The sequence below is a fragment of the Patella vulgata genome, chromosome 8 (genome assembly GCF_932274485.2).
Source record: "Patella vulgata chromosome 8, xgPatVulg1.2, whole genome shotgun sequence".
In the NCBI taxonomy this organism is placed as follows: Eukaryota; Metazoa; Mollusca; class Gastropoda; family Patellidae; genus Patella; species Patella vulgata.
In genome coordinates, this window is record NC_065886.2 from 22,231,283 (window position 1) to 22,253,317 (window position 22,035).

General features: G+C 35.1%; 1 protein-coding gene across 1 annotated transcript in view; it reads right to left on the reverse strand.

Moving 5' to 3' along the window:
- LOC126830877 (sortilin-related receptor) overlaps window positions 1–18,724 on the reverse strand; it is a 54,742-nt gene extending 36,018 nt beyond the window's left edge. The window contains exons 1-13 of the mRNA XM_056102849.1: window positions 18,719–18,724; window positions 15,282–15,305; window positions 11,577–11,762; window positions 10,472–10,560; window positions 9,426–9,607; window positions 8,525–8,714; window positions 7,893–8,003; window positions 7,553–7,635; window positions 5,335–5,507; window positions 4,204–4,433; window positions 3,550–3,820; window positions 2,148–2,286; window positions 323–526 (exon numbers count right to left, since the gene is read on the reverse strand). Coding sequence (XP_055958824.1) covers window positions 323–526; window positions 2,148–2,286; window positions 3,550–3,820; window positions 4,204–4,433; window positions 5,335–5,507; window positions 7,553–7,635; window positions 7,893–8,003; window positions 8,525–8,714; window positions 9,426–9,607; window positions 10,472–10,560; window positions 11,577–11,762; window positions 15,282–15,305; window positions 18,719–18,724 — 1,888 coding nt within the window. The remainder of the gene's footprint in view (window positions 1–322; window positions 527–2,147; window positions 2,287–3,549; window positions 3,821–4,203; window positions 4,434–5,334; window positions 5,508–7,552; window positions 7,636–7,892; window positions 8,004–8,524; window positions 8,715–9,425; window positions 9,608–10,471; window positions 10,561–11,576; window positions 11,763–15,281; window positions 15,306–18,718) is intronic.
- Between the last annotated feature and the right edge of the window lie 3,311 nt (window positions 18,725–22,035).

Consider the following 22,035-nt stretch of genomic DNA (forward strand, 5'->3'; position numbering starts at 1 on the left):
ATTTGAGGGATTGTTAATCCCTTACAAACTTGTGAAAGTTGAATCACTAAAAGAAATATGGGTCTAAAATTATACTTCAATTCCATTCAGTATTGAAAATTTGTCAACATTCAACTTCCACTGCAGATCATATATAGTCAAAACAAGCTAGCGCCACCTATACGTTTCACTGAATCTTTTAATGGCCTCTTTCTAATCCAATTGAATTCAAGCTGGGAGATTATCCAACATTGACGTTTTAATCATTAGCATAAAGTACAACCGTATTTTGATGACGTAAATTTAAGTTGGGGCTTTAATAAAGAAGAAAACTTAATATTACCATTATTATCGACACAGGTCCCATTACGAAAACTTTTATTCCCATCACAAAAGCATGTCTCATCTCCAGTACTTGGGTTGAGGGAATGACGATAGTCAGTGCCACATTTACATGTTCTATTTAAACTGCCAGTTAGTGTAGGATGGGGTCGGGGTAAACATAGTTGGGAACACCCTCTATTACCAGGACTGCATGCTCCCTTCACTGAAAAAAATAAAATAAACTGTATAGCTGTCTTTAACCTATCATCCCAAACTATGCCAAAGTGTCACTTCAGACCAAATTTTATATGATATAGTATTTTATTGTTTCAGACAGCATGGCCTTGCTTTAATGCAAACACTAAAGATGATTAGTCAGTCATCACCATCCCTCGCACTTGCACTTGTTTGGAAGGCATAAGGAAAAACATCTTCTTGGAATATCAATGGGACTATAATCAGAAGATTCAAACTCTGGTCACAGTAGCTGGGCAAGGCAGGATCGCTACTCCATATAAGGTTTGCACAACAACCATTGCCTACCTCAATCAGCGACTGTATGTTAAACAATAAGCTTTTAAAAAATAAAATACTATAATAGGTTAATGTTTGTACAATGTTTCAAAAAGATTTCTTGAACGAAGGATGAAATATTCTCTGGAAACGAAATCAGGACAGAAGGATGGTCATCAGAAATAAAATATTAGGTTGTTGACTGTAGAAGTGTTATAAAGGTATCTTGAACATTATAATTATATACAAAAAATTAAGTCAAATGTGAAGTCAAAATTAAAAAATACTTCAACAGAGAAATTTGTTTCGATGAAAACACAAAAATTATTAAATCCAAGAAATTTCTAATTAGCAAAAGACACAACTACTATCACAGGTTGATGTTTGTACAAAATTTCATGAAGACATCTTGAATGATTCATGAGATATGCTCCGGAAACAAAAGGAAACACAAAAACGATTAAATCCAAGAAATTCCAAATTAGCAAAAGGCACAACTACTTTAATAGGTTGATGTTTATACGAAGTTTCATAAAGATATTATGAATGGTTTATGAGATATGCTCTGGAAACAAAATTGTACACCAAAAACTAAATCAAATTTGTTTCCATGGAAACAAAAAATATAAATCCCAGAAATTTGTAAATAGCAAAGGCATTACTACTGTAATAGGTTGATGTGTGTAGTCAATGTACAAAGTTTCAAAAAGATATCTTTAACGGTTCACGATATATGCGCGGATGGTCCACAACCTTCGTATTACTTACTTTTACACAAGTGGACATTATGTTGCGCATTTTCATTTCGATTTTCCCGAAATTTGAATTCAACCTTTATTATGGTGAAATGGTGATATATTTAAACGGATTTTAAAATCAGACAAAAAATTGTTACCTCTAGAGAATCTGCAAGCTAAAACTGCGATTTTTCGAAAAATCAGGGGCCATAAATCAGGAAGTTACAATCTGATATGTGCGAATATCGAAAGGAACCAAGATCTTTGGGATATAAACATGCATTTCAAGTTTCATTAAAATCAAGTGGAAATTGTGACCTTAGAGTGTCCACAAGCTAAAAACGTGATTTTTCGTACAATCAGGGGCCATAGTCCATTAAGTTATGGTCCGATACATGTCAATATCGAAAGGAACCGAGATCTTTAGGAGATAGACCTATATTTTAAGTTTCGTCAAAATCAGATAAAAAAAGTGACCTGTAGAGTGTCCACAAACAAATTGTGGACGGACGGACTGATGTCCAGACAGACAGGGGCGACGGCATAATACGTCCACATGAAAATGTGGGTGTATAAAAAATAATCAATTTTTACCCTGTTGTGATGTATGCGAGATGATCTTCATATCAGCCACACCCTCTAGATTAGCTTTGATGGTATCTAGACCATTACCAGATGACTTGTCAGCCGTTAATACAGCCTGTTTGCCCCAATCAGTCCAATATATGTTATTCTGTAATATATCCAATCATATGATATTGTGAAAAATGTTTCCCTCAGAGAGAGGAAGAGAGAGAGTTAAACATCCTTTCAATACAACTATTTCAGGACTAATCTAAAGTGTATCTACATGCATAAATTCAATGACTTTTTAGCAGTGTAAGCAACCAAATCCACATGGCTATGCAGGTTGATCCTGCTCCTTTTGCTGGATCAAACTGGTTGCGAGCCAAAGTGACTTAGCCGGTATGACACTGGCTCACTAACTAGGTCCCGTGTTTGACCATGGTGTTGACTCAACCTCTGTATTTTCCAGGTGGTTGACCTTTTTAATTGGCATAAGACTGAGGGCCTGTGATGGACAAAAAGTCCAATGTGAACTACTCATTGGTCATATTCCTGAAGCAATGCTCCGAGAAATCCCTCTCTAGCATTGCTGGATTGACTCCTGATACTTGAGCTTTTGAGGGAGTGTGTCGATATATTGTTTACATTTTAGCCATTTAGATAGCCTTGCTTGTCAGGCAATTAGTTTTTCTGCAATATTCTGCTATGCACTGGTTAACTGGGCGGAATAAATTTCATGAGTCATGACGTAACATTATGTAAACATATCTGGAGCTCTGTTTAAACCCGAATGATATTGTTGCGCAGTTAGGTATTGGTTGTTAATCAGACCATTGACCAGTCATAATTTGAAACAAAAATTTGCTTTCTTTACAGCAGTATTAGGGGGGATTAGGTCTAATAAAATGAAACAATGCGAGGAGTATGCTCATTGGTGTGCGTAATAAACTTCTCTTGACAACTGATGAAGCATTGGCATAACCGCCGCTGAAGATTCCTCATAGTACATGCTGCATGGTATTTGCAAGTCTTCATTAGTCAAGTTGGTGTAGAAAAGTGGGACATTAAACCCCATTTCATTCACTTCAATCAGTTTGAGCAATTCATACTTTAGATGAATCAACTACCCAAATTCTCTAATACAATTTTAAATCCCTCTAAGAGTTTCCGTTGTGTAGGTTTAGTTGTAAATGGCCCCTCTAAGTTTTAATTGTATTTGATAGTTATTTTTGTTGCATATTCTGTATATATTTGCCTACTATTCACATACCTGTATCATTTACTTGATAAAGACGAGAGTATCCTCGTCGAAACTTTGCTTGGTATCAAACTCAAGTGATTGTGTATCCATAAAATTTTATCTGGTGTTAATATGTTCAATTACTAAAAGAAGACAATTTTCCGACTTTGTACTTATCCCATAACTTACTTTATAAACTCCTATGGCATAGGGATGAGGAACATAATACAAGCCTTGGACCAAGGTCTCACGATTCCCGCCATTAAAATCAGCAGACATGATTGTATGCTTTCCTGCATCTGTCCAGTAAATCTTTTCAGATTGAATATCAATCGTCAACCCATTTGGCCACTGAATTAAGCTTCCATTGACAACAGTTTTAATTGAAGTTTTAGTTCCATCCATCCAAGCTTGACAAATTCTTGGATTAACAGCTGACCAATCGGTCCAAAACATCAAACTGTAAAATAGCAACAAAATATTAAATTGATTAAATAGATATTAACAATTCATACACAAAAGTTTAACTGTTGTGGTAAATTTTTCCCTATTTTTTTCATCAATGAGTTATCACAAATATCAAGATAACCATTGATACATTGTGACTGAGAGAGTCACATTAAAAGAGAAATTGCCATTTGAATCTCCAGCCAACAGGCAAAAAAAAAGATATATCCCTCAGTCTGGTTATCTTTAAGTTGAATACGGAATGAAACCCAGGGCTGGAAAAAGGTCAGAGACTCCACTTCACTAATAATTAATTAATAAGTTGACAATGCTCATAATTTTTAATTATGATTAAAAAATGTTGAAAAACTTAAAAATTAATCAAAAGATACATACCCATGTCGAGGATTAATCGCTATGGATCTGGGACGATCAAGATGAGTCTCATTTATCAAGATACGTCTAAAATCTCCATTTCTTGTAGCTACTTCTATTGTTTTAGCCTCACTATCTACCCAATATATAGTCTTAGCTGTCCAGTCATAAACTAGAGCTTCTACTGTTTGTAGTTTAGAACTTACTATATTTGTAACAGTTCGGTTTTCATTAGCGTTTAAACACAATCTCTAGGAGAAAAAAATAAAAAAGATTTATGTAATAAATAGAGGTCAATCTTCTTTCAGACATATACAGATGGTGTTTTAAAATGCAGAAATTTTGTTGAGTAAACTATTACATGCTCTTCTTGTCCTCCTATGCAATGAGAGAGAGAGAGAGAGAGAGAGTACAGCATCCACTCAACACAAACCAGGTCATTTGGGACTAACATGGTTCAATTTTATTTCAATAATTCGCTTGCGCGTAGGCATCTTTAGCAGTGGAAGGACCCAGAGAAAACCCACGAGGTTGGACAGGCGACCCTACTCCTTGTCATATACAACCGGGGAATCAAAACCATTTGACTAAATGACAGACCTTATGATACAACGTGCACATGCTAACCATTCAGCCATCCAACCTCACTGATATGCAATAAGAATAATGAAATAAATTCCAAAACTTTAAAAAATGTGTCCACACGAAAATGTGGGGTATATAAAAATTTAACTGAGAACTTTGTCCTGTATCACAAAGTATAATTAATTTCTAAAAACATGTTGGGATTGTTTATTCAAATCTTATCGAATATCAACATTTTTCGATCGTAATTATAAAATATATTTTACTGCTTTAACTTTCCGGTCATACTTTGTCTCTGGCAGCTTGTAAATACAATCCAAGGTGCAGACCTCAATAGAAATGTTCAAAATTTGTGGTATGGAACATTTGACCATAAAGAGGACTCATGTCAAAATTCTCAATTTTTCAAAATGCAGTTCTGGAGTTATCTGCATTGCAATGGCTTGTTCAACAGTTTTCCAAATATAATGTAACCAAACATGTGTCAATCATCACAATTTACTTCTCATTTTAAAATGAATTCTATACTAACTCTATTAAAACTTGCCAACCAATTAAAATATTTACTTTAATCTTATCTTCAGTGATGTCTGCCCAATATACACAATTATCATGATAATCAAATTCTACAGCTGTTACATCCATCAGTCCTGCGTTGACTAGTATCTCATTATGACTATCATCTAATGTTATACGACCAATCGCCTGTCTTGTAGTATACAGAATAAACTCTTGTCTTTCTACAATCAAAACAAATAAATTGTTCACATCTCTGTCAAGGCAGAAACAAAGGTTATATAAATATAGACTTGGCTAATTTTAAAAGCCAAGAGCATAGTGGATGCATTAATACCATTTTAATTTAGAGAAAAAATCATAGGCACTGAAAGTAATTCTCTGTAATAATATACTATTCAAAAAAAGTAGGGGATATTTGATTTTTAAGTGTTATTAAAGTCACCTAATGAAACTGACGAAGAAACAAATGACAAAATTAAATGAAGTTCACATTCATCGATTTATTCCAAATGACAAAATTAAATGAAGTTCACATTCATCGATTTATTCCAAATGATCGTTAGACTAAGTAAGGCACAGACTGACCATTATAAGGGTAAAATGATACCCGGGGTCAAACAGCAAAGTTACCACAGCATCACAACCAAGTCAGTAACGGGTAAATCCTCCTCTGTTTGCCAAACAAGCATTGATCCGACGTGGCATACTCCTAATGAGACGTCTAAGGTCATTTTGGTCCAGATTGTCCCATTCCTGTTGCAACGCAGCAGCAAGTTCTTGGACATTGGCAGGACGTTGTTGACGTTGACGTAACCTCTGTCCAAGCATGTCTCAGATATGCTCGATGGGGGAGAGGTCGGGACTCAGTGCTGGCCAAGGTAATGTGGTGATGTTCTGTTGTTGGAGGTAACCTGTAACGATCCTGGCCCTGTGACATCTTGCGTTGTCATCCTGGAAGATGAAACGGCGGCCATGACGTCGTGCGAACGGCACAACATGGACTGCCAAGATGTTGTCCCGGTAGTACTGGCCTGTAACACGCCCTGCAACAACATGTAAAGCCGTTCTTCCAGCAACAGTGATGCCTCCCCACACCATAACAGAACCACCCCCAAATCGATCATGTCTGATGACGTTAACGTCTTGGAAGCGCTCGTTTCGACGACGCCACACCCTCCTACGTCTGTCCAAAAAATCAACAGTGAACCTTGACTCATCTGAAAACATCACATTGCTCCAGCGTCGATTATCCCAGTGTTGACGATCCCTACACCAACGACGTCTTGCCTGAATGTGATGATCTCTCAAACAAGGGATCACGCGAGGACGTCGGTCGCGAAGGTGACCCCTATGCAGTCGATTCCGAATCGTCTGGCCACTCACTCTCACACCAGTGTCTGTTTGAAGACGAGCGCTGATCTGATTTGCTGTGATGACACGATTTCTCAAGGCCAAGGTACGGATAAATCGATCCTGGGCTTGAGTTGTCGCCCTTGGTCGACCTGAGCGTGGTCTGTCCTGTACAGATTGTGTATCACGGTATCTGGACCATAGCCTGCTTATGACAGACTGAGAAACATTCATCGTCCGCGCCACAACCGCCTGTGTTGTGCCGATCTGTAGCATGCCAAGGGCACGTAACCTTTCATTTTGGGTAAGCCGACGCATATCAAAATTTGTTTTCTGGTCACTAAAACAATTAAACTGATGTTTCCACCCTGGAATTCAATGCCACAATGACTGTAACATTCAAAGTCAGAGTCGTGCAAATCTTGGGTTGGACCCCCATGATGATCCCAAGCATCACCTACATTCCATGCGGTAGCTATTGGTGCGTTTGGGCGTCACATGTAACTGGAAATGTTTCTTCTGTTAGATTCTATAGTGACTTTTTTCGTAGTCATTTGCATATTTTAGTATTATGCCCCCAAAATCAAATATCCCCTACTTTTTTTGAATAGTATATGTTAAAGGAATAGAATAATGCTATCTCCGATTAAACAGGAATATGACATGGGACATATCTACTTGAAACCAAATGTTTCTTACTGTTTGTGTGAAATAGCTTTATTTAATGTCTGGCTCCACAATTAAGTGAAACGCAGACACAATAAAAGCTACATAACCTTTATAATTAGGAATATAAAGTAGGGAGGCAGGGCTCTGAATCGACACCCAATATACACAAGTACTTTTAAAGAAAGAAACCAGTATGAAACCAGTTGAGAGAACTCCTTAGAGAACTTATAGAGAAATGTTACAATACCTCTGATGGGACAGGAATATTGTAAGGGGGAATATCTATGTGCTTCTCCTCCTTCACAAGTATCACCAGCCACTCTTCGATATCTATAATCAAAAATAAAGCCCCAATATCATGGTTTTCTAATGTCCTTTTTCTACACTTATTTTTTGAAAAGAAGTTATTTGTTCGCCCGTGGTACAAATTAAGATCCTTTTGAAAAATGTCCTTTTGAATAGAGAACTAATTGAATAATGTCATCTTGAAAATCAGAGAACTTGCATGTCTTCTGTCATTAAGAAGAAAATTCCACGCACTAAAATAAAATCCATAATCTTCACCTCAACAATAAAACTATACATACCCTCTTGTGTAAGGGTAGTAAGTACCCTCCGGACAATTAGTAGGAATTTGATTACCACCAGCTGTTCCGTCCACAATACATACACCATTCTGATCTTTGAAACCAACATCACTGTTCCAAAAAAACAATTTTTATTATAAATTATAGTTATTTAAAAATATCTAGTTATACAAAATGTATTACAGAACTCAATTATATAAAAAAAAAATAACGTAGAGTAGTGGAATGGGGTTGGTTGGAGTTTATGCTAATAGAAATAAGTTTGGTCATTTTGAGACTTGAGGACTGAATTGCATTAATTTATTGAGCAGTGATGCTACAAATAATTTTCAAAAAAACTCTTGTCTGTAAAGCAATTAAATACTTTCAATTTCAAGTGCAATAACTCAGGAAACACATGATATGCAACTATGAATCTAGATACGATTCATGCCTACAAATAGTCGAATAAACAAAGCTAATTCGAAATAAATCCAGAAATCTCAAATACTCTATGGTCTGTTGTGTTATTACAAGAAATTAGACAAACACTCAGGCCAATGACAATAGAGAACATTCATTACCCCCCCCCCCCCCCCAAAAAAAAGAATATAAATATCTAATTTATTTTGTAACATCTTATACAAGATTACCATTCAAAATCTTCTCTTGTACAAGAACAATTCAATTCCTTCTTATCTCGAACATAGTCTTGACCATTAAAACATCTAGCGTGTGGTATTCTTCGTTCATATTCTATCTTTCTACCCAATAAACATCCATGATTGTCTTTATCTGGTAGAGACCAGTCCTTATAATCTATATCTTGACACATTACACCTTCTATACAACAGAATTAACAATATAAACTTGATAACAACAGCAACCAAGCAGTTGTCATGCAAGATACGCCCACATTTGCAAGAGATGGACAGAGAACAAGTTAAAAAAAAGAAGCGATTTTTCGTACAATCGGGGGGCTATAATCCAGGAAGTTACAGTCTGATATGCGCAAACAGCGAAATGAACCAAGATCTTTGCTATATAAACATACATATCAAGTTTCAAGTAGCAGCCATTTTTTCAGGCATTTTCACAAAATTCAAACTCAACCATCATTAGGGTGTAACGGTGATATGTATAAATGGTTTTATAAATCAGATAAAAATTGTAACCTCTGGAGGATCCACAAGCCGAAAAAAGTGATTTTTTTTTTGTTGTTGACAATCTGTGGACAAAATCCAGGAAATTAAGGTCCGATATGCACGAATATTGAAAGGAAATTAGATCTTTGGGTTATAAACATACATTTCAGAGAGAGAGAGAGAGAGAGAGAGAGAGAGAAATGGGGTTTAACGTCCAGTCGACACAGACAAGGTCATTTTGGGACTAACATATGGTTACTTTTATTTCAATAATCCACTTGCGTATAAGGGTCTTTAGCAGTGGGAGGAAACCGGAGGACCCGGAGAAAACCCACGAGGTTGGACAGGCGCGACAACAATATACATCCAGATAAAAATGTGGGTGTATAAAAACAGAGCTTGAACTTACTGAAGATTGATGTAACATTAAGCTGTACTATCAACCAACTATGACGTTCTGTGTGAGAACCAAATATAGAAAATATACTAGTTGTCTCCCCTGGTTCTGTTAACAAACCATAAATTATGATTTTATCTTTTTCTTCTACAAATTTGTATGTATCCCATGTCATGCCTTCATCTGTAGAATAGCTGAAAACAAACACAAACATTATGTATATGATTAATATTCCATTTTGAAAGACGAAGCGGAAGTCAGTTTGTTCACTAATTTTGAAGAAAGATAGATTGTCCTGCAACCAAAAATATCAACACATATATTATATAAATACAATGAAATCAATATTTTTATTTTTTACCCAGATAAAAGAAGAGGTACTACTTTAAAAAGATTACACTTTATCATGTGTCAGTTATCATAATTAATTGGCTTAAAGATACATTATGTAAGATTTATATAAAGAGCTAGCCATTCATGCTATAATAGTTTGAAAATAGATAATGTAAAATGAATAATTTGAAAATTTCATTCAAATTACTCTATTGCGAGCGAAGATATTAGCCTTTGAAGGTTTGACAGGATGTGTGCAATAATTTCAACCACCGTACTGGTTGTTCGAAGCTAAGTCTCGCTCCGCCATTTCAGCTTAAATCAAAATATGGCTGAACTGTTCTAATTTATTTAATATCGGAGAAATCCGATGCCATCGTGACTTGATTATGGCCTGGATGAGTTAATTGATGTCTAATTAGAAAACAATTTAGAAAACATTTCAGGCCTAAAGAAAGACTTGCAATAGGCAGATTTAGCTCTTGCATAATGTATGTTTAATGATTTATCTTCTCTGCGAATGTATATGCACTTATTGTTTTTTGTCCCATCCAAATGTCAAGGTACACTTTTGTTGTCGGTTACGCATGCACCACCCTGGCTCACCCCTAACAAGTGAGAATTAGGACGGAAAAATCCTGAAGGTTCCTCTCAGTCTACAACAGAATTTGAATCCTGGACATGTATAGTGTTCCAGCTGAGCCCAACATAAACTTTATACTTACTAAACTTTATTGGTTATTTCATACTGTGGTACAGCCACAATAATACCACCATGATCACCAAACGAATACATAAAAATACCATCTAATACCTGTAAATATACATAGTTTACTAGTTAGGTCAATAATCTATTCTATCTCTAAAAGAGGTTAACAGTTCAGATGAAATAAAATAATTAAATTCTTTAAAAAAATTTAGCACCGAAACCAAACTCTGGTCTATGAGCTTCATTTGACTAGTCAAAACGAGCACTATAGGGAAGGCAATTTAATTTATAAACAATTTTGAGCTAAGCACGACCTGAGCAACATATCTACCAAACCTTGTTAAGATCCTTCAAGCAGTTTAAGATAAGAAGTCAAAAATGAAAAAAGTTAACGGACAACAGACATGTTGTATGACACTAAGCATGGCCATGATCTAAAAAAGTAAAAACTTCAGTCCTCCTTAAAGCTGGATTCAGTCCATCTGAATAATTATTTTTACTTAAAGATGGGTTCCCAGAAAAGTATTTATCGGGTGGTTATTTTCAATAAAAGTATGGTAATTTTGGTATATATGGAAAGTAGAGATATCCAATCTTACTAGAAAAATACTGGATTTCCTTAAAAACACTCATGGAGCGTATACAGGACAAAAATGTAAGGGTTCACCTAATCAACAGTCCGACGATTAGGAATTTCTGCACGCGTGATGTCAAAGGTCACACGCGAATTTTAGCGCTTTATGTACAAGTTGATAAACTTTATGAAGAGTTAGACGTACAACACTTTCTGAGATAAAAATGACGGAAAAAGACGGGGGTAGTGGATAATCCGAGAATTTAATTAGGATTCGATATTTGTAATAAATAGTAAGCGATTAAAGACAACATCGTCTTATATATGCAATGAATTCTCCTCTGACTTCCAAGATAGGTAAGTCACGTGACGTAAACATGACCTGGTTTGATCAAATTTTTATAACAGGGCATTCCTTAGCAATTACAATGTTTGAAAGGGATTTGAAGCAAAATTATGACAAATTAATTAGTTTGAATATGTTTTTAGTCCATATATACCATTAAATCACCAAGTTTGTACGCTGGAATGTATCTTTAATACTCACCTGATGCCATGTATAGCCAGCGTCAGAGGACATAAAGATATCAAGATCTCCATTCAAACTTTTACCTAAAACACCAGATGCCAGAATAAGACCAGGCGCAGACGGTTTAGATAATATAGGTGTGGTACTACTTCTAGAGTAGAGATGATGATACTGTTGTGTAACATGTAGAGAACAAGCTTCATACTGTAAATAAAACATCATTTATTACTCCAGATAAAATAAGCTAAAAGATGATTAAAATTATCTCAAATTATTAATAAACATCTCATTAACTGTAGCAAACGATTTAAATCAAAATTAAATTAGAATACTAATTCTTATGGGGACATTCCTTCACAATAGATAAAAGTCATAAATTTGTTGGCTAATTCACACAGGGTCTTCTCAAATGTCAAATATCAAAATGTGCCGAGAAAGATAGTCTGCAAAATGCATAAGAAATTTACAATCTTACAATTTTGTAATTCAATATGGTTCCTTATTCTGCACTATTAAACTCTTTCATATACAACTTTGCATGTGTTACATTCACAAACATTCATATAAGCTTCAACATGAAGAGTGTGATCAAAAGAAATGACCACATGTGATGAAGTGACAACAATATATGTCCACATGTGGACATATAAAAAACCAGCGGCTGCCAGGCAGGATACGCCCACATTTTCGAGAGATGGATAGAGAACAAGCTAAGAAGAAAGTGATTTTTCCTACAATCAAGGGCCATAATTCAGGAAATTACAATTCGATATGCGCAAATATCGAAAGGAACCAAGATCTTTGTGTTATAAACTTACATTTCAAGTTTCAACAAAATCGGATAAAAATTGTGACTTCTATAGGGTCCACAACTTTGATATACCCTATTTTTACGCTATTTGAGAACGAAGGGCGTCCATTTTATCTGTCAGTTTTGGGCCGATTTTAACGAAATTCGAACTCACTCGTCCTTAGGGTGTAATGGTGACATAATAATAATACGTTTTTTAAATCGGATAAAAATTATGACCTCTATAGGGTCCACAAGCTAAAAACGCGATTTTTCGTACAAACAGGGGCCATAATTCAGGAAGTTACGGTCTGATATGCGCAAATATCGAAAGGAACTGAGATCTTTGTGTTATAAACTTACATTTCAAGTTTCAACAAAATCGGATAAAAATTGTGACCTCTATAGGGTCCACAACCTTGATATACCATATTTTTACGCTATTTGAGAACGAACGGCGGCCATTTTGTCTGTCAATTTTGGGCCGATTTTCACGAAATTCGAACTCAGCCATCCTTAGGGTGTAACGGTGATATAATAATACGGTTTTTTAAATCGGATAAAAATTATGACCTTTATAGGGTCCACAAGCTAAAAACGTGATTTTTCGTACAATCAGGGGCCATAATTCAGAAAGTTACGGTCCGATATGCGCGAATATTGAAAGGAACCGAGATCTTTAGGTTATAAAATTATATTTCAAGTTTCAAATAAATCTGATAAAAATTGTGACCTCTATAGGGTCCACAACCTTGATATACCATATTTTTACGCTATTTGAGACGAACGGCGGCCATTTTGTCTGTCAATTTTGGGCCGATTTTCACCAAATTCGAACTCAGCCATCCTTAGGGTGTAACGGGGATATAATAATACGTTTTTTTAAATCGGATAAAAATTATGACCTCTATAGGGTCCACAAGCTAAAAACGCGATTTTTCGTACAATCAGGGGCCATAATTCAGAAAGTTACGGTCCGATATGCGCGAATATCGAAAGGAACCGAGATCTTTAGGTTATAAACTTACATTTCAAGTTTCAAATAAATCGGATAAAAATTGTGACCTCTATAGGGTCCACAAGCTAAAAACGTGATTTTTCGTACAATCAGGGGCCATAATCCATGAAGTTTCGATCCGATACATGCCAATATCGAAAGCAGCCGAGGTCTTTTGGGGATAAACCTATATTTCAAGTTTCGCCAAAATCGGATAAGAATTGTGATCTGTAGAGAGTCCACAAACAATTACGGACGTCCGGACGGACAGGGGCGACGGCATAATACGTCCACATGAAAATGTGGGCGTATAAAAACAGTTATGTACTAAAAGGGGTCCGATACATGCCAATATCGAAAGCAGCCGAGGTCTTTTGGGGATAAACCTATATTTCAAGTTTCGTCAAAATCGGATAAGAATTGTGACCTGTAGAGAGTCCACAAACAATTGTGGACGTCCGGACGGACAGGGGCGACGGCATAATACGTCCACATGAAAATGTGGGCGTATAAAAACAGTTATGCACTAAAAGGGGTCCTTTCAAAAATTAGCAACGATTCGAAATGCAGATAAGGAATTTATTAGTCAATAATACACATTTTAAAAAATAAATAACAATACAATATGAAGTGATGGATCGTGATGTTTATATCTTGAGTAGATGCAAAAAATAAAGAGGTGCATGTGCATCATATAATTAAATATACTGATAGAATATAATATGCATAAATTGGGATGACATTGAAGACAACATATTATTGTGCAATATAGATCAGCAATTTTATTTTCATAAATAGCAGGATACACGGCTTCGTCTGGGGCCCAAGTTCGATGGCCTAAAACATGGTCATGCTAGTTAATTAGATTATCACATAATATGTGGCGCTGGAGCGCGGCGACAGAGTGTGACTCACTCGGGGCCCAGACCCAATTCGCCTGGGACCCAAATTCGATGGCCTAAAACATTCTTAGGGTCATGCTGGTTAATATGATACCACACATGTGGAGGTAGATCGAGGCGACGAAGTGTGATGGACGAACATACACAGAGATATCTTTGGTTTTATTTATATAGAAAAGATGGGTGTATTTTCATTATAAAACTGGTCATTTTACCTAAAACTTTATTATATAGGAGTAACCATTATGAGCACAATTAATGGGTAAATTACTAAATGAATGAAATGGGTGTTTAATGATCTACTTTTCTGAAAAAATAAGGCTAATGCAGATGAGCGTACACCATACAGTATGCTAGGAAAGAAATTTTGCTCGAACAACAAATGACCATACGCTTGTCCTGCATCACGCTAGAAAATACCAGGAAACTTTCTCTGTCAATAGCGGAATCACACTGTGTCTCCAAGCTTAATTGAAAATGCAGTTGATTTGATTCTCATCAGTTCAATTAAGTACAAAAATACCCAATATACACAAACAATTAACAATAATTTAGTGTTTTCATGCGTAGGTAAAGATATTCAAAAAAAAAATGAACAAAAGAAAACACAAATTTTAACAAGCAGTTGCCACGCAAGATACGCCCACATTTGGCAAGAGAGGACAGAGAACAAGTTTCGTACATAATCCTGGATGTTACAGTCCGATATGTGTCAATATCAAAAGGAACCAAGATCTCTGGGATATAAACCTATATTTCAAATATGGTCAAAATTGGATAAAAATTATGACCTGTATATGTGTCCACAAACAAAATGTGAACTGATGGACAGAGCCGACGACAATATACATCCACATGAAAATAGTCAGTGAAGAGGACTGCACAAGAAAACAGACACAATTAAAAGGTACAAGAAAGTGACATTGACAGTACAATTAGATATTCATTTCTAGAATTGACAGAACAAACAACCTAAAGACATGATGCTTAAAAATAAAATATAACAATCTAACGGTCAAACCATGCCAAGTTACCTGCTTTTCACTAACAATTGCTTCCTAAATAAAGAATGTAAATATACATGTCTACTCTGAACACAGAATGCTGTAGAATCAAATCTTATTTATATATCTTAATAAAAAAAAAAACTGTAAAACGAAAGTACATGTCCAAACCACATTCATTCAGTGTAATTAATCTATCCAATCTGACAAAAACAAACCCACAGATCCTAATTGGTTTCATTTTTAGATACCTAGTACATGTACCTACCACAGAAAACCTCTTCCAAAGAAGACTGCTTTAACCACAAAACCATGTTGCAATGATGAAATAATTCCAAGGTTTTAGCAAAAAGGCAAATTTTTTCTTTGCACCTTAGATAGGTGAGATCAAAGGTTGTGACCTGGACATTGACCCTACATTCTGTAAAACAGCCGCAATACTCACAAACTTTCACTTGTAGTAATAGTATCAATCGAGTCTACAGTATTTTAATAAACACTTTATTTTGAATTCTGAAACACAACTCTATATTTTAGTGAGTAGGTTTGGGACATTAATCTTAGAAAGGGGAAAAAATTACCTTTGAACAGTTTGTGCTTCCTCCTTTACTGTTTCGTTCTGGGGCTAACAATGGTTCCCACTCCCCTCCTTTATCAAATGTTATAACTGATTGTTGTTCTGTTAAACTAGAATCCTTCACCTGTGAGGCAATATAAATCCCTCTCATTCCATTCACTTTATAAATATCTGCGAATGATTGGTTAGTGTATATTCTGTAAATACAAGATGATAATGATGCTAACAATGAATGGAGAGGGAAAAATGGGGTTTAACGTCCATCCGACACAAACCTGGTCATTCTGGGACTAACATCGTTCAATTTTATTGTAATAATTCATCTTGAACACTAATGAATATAAGTTTTTGCATATTTTGCAAATTATAATGCAATTTTGACACACAAGTCAACTGAATCTCTGTAATCCTTAAGGTAATTAGCTTATTCTGTAATATGTTTCATTTTGCTTTCTTAATATTTCATTAAAGGTTAAAGTCAGTCATAGATGTTATTTTCATATAACATGATAAAAAATATTGACTTACGAAAGCCATGTGTCGTTATTTGCACCTTTAGGATTAAAATAAACAATTCTTTCTAGTGAGAGTGAAAAGCGGAAGCCTTCCACTTCAGATATATAGAGATTGGTTAAATTACTGGAATGACTGACACACACCATTACTTGTCCTTCTGATGCATCAGCTATATAATAATCCTTTAAATACATAATAAAATCATATAATATATTTTTACTTTAAGTCTGAGATTAACTGATTAATCAATTCAATTAAGTGTGACATAAATATTTGCATTCAAACCAGGGTTATTATTTCAGGAAATTTTGTCATCAGGCAGTGAATGAATTGAGATTTTATCTGTCAATTTACATACCAAGGGTATTTCAAATCTTATTATTTCTATGTGAATAACGGCCATCTTATTAAAGATCATAACATTAAATTTATTTAAGAATATTGTGATAAAAAAAAACCTCATTATTATACCAAAATCCAAGTATATATAAGTTACTGAAAAGTTTAAAGAAAACATAGACATTGACAAAGATTTTATAATTTAGTTTCTAGAATCCAGCAATATCCAAAATAGATATCTTACTCTTCTACACAGTCTACATACCGGTACATGTAAAATAACTAAAGGAGCATTAGGTAAGATTAGATAAAGAGCTGACAGTTCTCACTATAATATACTCTTCAAAAAAAAGTAGGGGATATTGAAATACAAATACCTATGCAGGTTGTGATATGGTAAATAGTCATGGACACTTGACATGCTTTGAGAGTATGTTAACAGATGAAGAACTTATCGCCCCAACAGAACCACTAAGCTGCAAGTGCGACACGCAATAGCGCCATACACGTGGGAGGGGTTCATTGTCAAATTTGACACTTCAAGGAAGCCTGGAAGGGTTAATGAAAACTGCCGAGTGCTGGTTTATCCTATCCATGTTTGCTTTCCTATCGGTTCTTGCATAAGATTTACTGTTCAACGTATCTTTGTTTTATTGTATTACTTTTAATTTGCAATGAGACATCTTCAACATGATGAATGTCTATGTGCTATTGGCTTGCTTCAAATGGGTTCTACACCGCGAGCAGTAGCCAACATGCTTAATGTGTCACAGTCTGTTGGAACCGTTACCAACAAACACACAATGTTGATCATAATGATGACAGACTTCGCTCAGGTCTAGGGCCACTACACAAGCCCAGGATCGATACATTCGTACACAGGTCCTGTGAAATCGAGAACAAACGGCCAATCAGCTTTCTGTAAACTTGTACCAAATTACAGGAAATCGAGTTACCCAAACGATTAGAAATCAGCTACATGCAGCCCATTTGCATGCGCAACGACTGCGTGTTGTGTCTCCATTAACTCGCCAGCACATGGCAAACAGGCGTCAATGGTGTAGGCAGCGTAGAAATTGGGGTAATCGTCGATGGGCGCATGTAATGTTCTCATTTACTCTGGATTTCACCAATAGGTGTGCTCGCGTTTGAAAGTGTGTAAATAAAATGAGCGTCATGCGAACGTTAACGTCAGACAGCATGACAGATTCGGGCGTGGGTCTGTTATGGTGTGGGGAGGAATCACCATGACTGGCAGAACGGACTTACATATTGTTCAAGGAAGGGTCATTGGCATGTAGTACCGTGACCCCTTTCCTGGCACCGATAGTTCTGCCCTTTGCTCAACGTGCAGGTCGACGTTCATCTTTCAAGATGAAAATGCCCGTGCCCACCGTGCTTGTGTACATCTAGTGAATGACTACATCCAGTGTCACCATACTGTCCATATGCCTTGGCCAGCCATGAGTCCTGACCTTCCCCTATAGAGCATGTCTGGGACAACGTCAACTGACAACACTGCAAGAATTGCCCGTGGCACTGCACAAGGAGTGGGTCAGATTGCCCCAAATCGTGATTGGACGGTTGATTAGGAGCATGCCACGACAAATTGCTGATGTCTGAGGATTGGTAGAGCAATTATTCATTATTAAGACAAAAATCAAAAACGTCCATTTTCATTTTGACAGTGTATCTCTTTGCAAGTGAAATGGAGCCCGTCAGATAAGCCGCCCATATGAACTGTTTATGTTCATGTGTAGGCAATTGGCCTGTTATTAACATACACTGGTTACCGCTAATAAAAACAGCAGTGCATTTCCGCAGTTTTGTATCGTTTCTGAATATCCCCTACTATTTTTGAAGAGTATAGTTGAAAAATAACCAAATGAAAAGGGAATATGCTGGAAATTTCTGTCAAATTACTTAACTCTGAGTCTAGTTATCGGCGATACAATAACACAATAGCCTTGATTGTCATTCCTACTGTTGTTACGATAATAAACAAAGGCTTGATTATCATTTTTACTGTTATTACATCCATTGCAAAACATATCTAAATCTACTTAATATCATAGCCATCCGATAGCATCGAGAGTTGATTATGGTCTTGGTAAGTTAATTAATTTCTAATTAATAATTATTTATTTAACATTTAAGGCCTGTAAAAAGACCTGCAATAGGCAGATTTACCTCTTGCATAATGCCAGTTTAAACATCAAACTTACCGATCTCGTGAGGTTTGTTGGGAATACAGCACTGACAAATTCTTGTCTTTTATATGACACCCACAACTGTAACATATCTCCATGTCCACCCAATAAATGCTGTAAACAAACGTTAATTTAAAATTTGTTCAGTAGTTAATGTTCTCATGATCACCATGAGAGGATAATACTAGGTGGAAAAGGTGATTTTGAGATTATGATTATACATTTGATTTTATTAGTTTTTCAATTAGATCTCATCATTCTTCTCACAAAACTTTTTACAGATTCAAAATCTGGAGGCTCAAAGTTGCGATTTTTATGAAATACAACTTTAAAGCTAATTATGTTTCAATTTTCACATTTTTGTAACAATTACTCTGATTTCCTCAGCAACTGCAAAATACATAGGTTTTTTCAAAAATTTCATTTTGTCAAAGTGATTTTCGTCAATTTTTTCATCAAAAATGGTCTTGTACATGTTATATCTGAAATATTGAGCCTGGTTGTTATGCATTTTAAAATCAGTAGCTATCATGTAAGATTATCAGGGGAAAAAACGAGCAAAACTATTTATATGCCTTCTCTCAAGAGCAGGATATATGTCTATTTTTGAACAATTTTCCGCAAATTGCCTATTTTTGGGGCATTTTTGAGACATTAATAAAATAAGAAGTAAAATATTGGAGATACACATGTAAATTTATGTGAACATGTCAAAAAGTTTGTGAATTTTTAAAATTACATACTTCTAATCTGCCATATATTATCGATTTTTGTTGTCATAGCAACCAAAATGGAAAAAGAATGCAATTTTCGAACATTTTCAATGCTACACATGTATTTACCATAACCCAAAAGGTGATCTCCACATTTTAAAGTAAACAATTTAAAATATTTGAAACTCATGTAATATCAAATTATATGGATTGTGCAAGTATGAGAAAAATATGAGGAGTTTGAGATGTTACCAAAGCAACCAGTTATTTTGTTCTAAAAAGCATTATTTTCCAATATTTATGACATCAATATTGATAATTGTATTATCTTAAAATATCAGAAGCTATCAGACAAGATTTTGAAAAATAAATAAAATCAAAATATTTATATGTCTTCTTTCTCAAGAGCAGAAAAGGGGTTCACTTTCAAAAAAAAATTCCTCAGTCTCAGTAGCAAATTGCCCATTTTGGCCATTATTACGACATAATAAAATATGAAGGAATTGAGATATTGAAGTGAAATTTTGTTTTACAAGTAAATGTGATTGTGAATTTTTAAAATCTTGTATATTACTTAATATTTGGTTGTTATAGTAACCAAATTTAAAAACAAACCATCAAAAATGCAATGTTATACCATTTTCAATGATGTAACCAATCAAATGATCACCACATTTTAAGTATGATACCGGTAAGCATTTTAGCATATACTTATAACACATGTAATATAAAATATTATGAATTGTATAATTTTTGGGAAATATTAAGGACTTTGGGTAGTTGCCATAGCAACTACATAATTTTAAAAATAACATAACTGTTGTTTCACTGTCATTATTGTTCTCAGCATTCGTTGCTTACATGTAGGCCTACATGTTACAAGAAGAATTCTACTTTGACATATTATTTTCTACTTAGAAAACAACAAAACTGACCAATGGCAAAAAAAGTTATTTTTGTTGTGCATAAGAACTGTTTTGTTTTTACTTCACTTTTGAATTTTCATTATTCATTCAAATCCGTATGACTCTTCTTTCTTTTTATTTTGTACATTTTCATCAATGTGAATATCAAATCAAGGCCTAAATCCCTTACGTTTGTCGGTAATTTCAATTTGTTTAACTGGTCAATAAACATAGAGCCCCTATAATTTGGTGTTAAATATATTTTCAAAAAAACAAATAATTAAAATTATATTAATTAGTATGACAACTGTTATATAATGCTAAATTATTTAATAAAATGTTTTGCGACAATCGGGTTACATATCGACATGACTAACCTAATTCTATGTCAGTTCCATCATCTCAACCTCAACCGAAAAATCCAGAATCTGAGCCATTTTTTAAATTAGTTTTAGCTAGCGTTAATTCTTTTGTTGTTCCAACTTTATTTGGGCATAATTCCCTTTTAACTTTTAAGTGGATAGAAATCGTATGTATTGTTCATATCAAGTTGTCTTCCCTCACAGCTGCGTAATGTAATTATGGCTCACCGAGACCTGTGTGCCGTGTTGATATTTTCCGGTTTCAATTCCATTCATGTGCAAAGTAAATGCTTTAAATTAGGCATGAATAATTCCCTAAACAGCAAATTTTTTATTCCAGAAAATTGAAATACTAGTCAATGTTACGGAATTTTTTAATTGTTGAAAAACAGTTGGTGTTAAATGTAAAGATGTGTTGTAGCTGGGAGAAAATTTCCTTTAGATGTAGAAGCGCGGGAATATGAGTCACGTGATGTCAACACAGTCGACCCTGCGAAAGGCGTGAAAATAAAATGGAATCAACTATTGTTATATATTTTTAGGCAAGTCCTTTATTCAGTTGCATTTCGACGTAATTTACCGCGAATATGGGTCTTGGGAACTTGAAATACAGTTTTTCTTCACCGTGTCTTATGACGTCATAACACGAAAAACCACAAGATTTATTTGTCTACAAAATGTCATGTTGCATACCATTTTCAAGACATAAAAAGTAACATAAGTATAATAAAAACAATCAGGTTCTTCAGTTTTATAGATCAAAGAGTTTTAGCACAGCATAGTTTTAGGCACAGTATATTTGAGATATCACTTTTTTAGTGTTATTTTATACGGATATCGGCTTTCGTAAAACCACTAAATTCTTCTTCTTCATCGTCTTCCTCAAAAATATGTAGAATGTCTGCCACCTCAAGTCCAGGGACGTTTTCATCAGTATAATCAATGTCAATGTCATATTGAATATTGTCTTCGTCATTGTCTGCTTCCTCGACCACCCTTCTTCTTTTCGTTACTGGCTCCTTTCAACCATTTCGTCCCATAAAAGATCATCTTCAGTTCCATTTCAGGATTAACAGACTTCCACACCTCTACTATCCAAGTGCAAATAACATTTAATTCGGGTTTTCTTCTTGCGCCGCCTTTCATGTATGAGTGTTCGTCG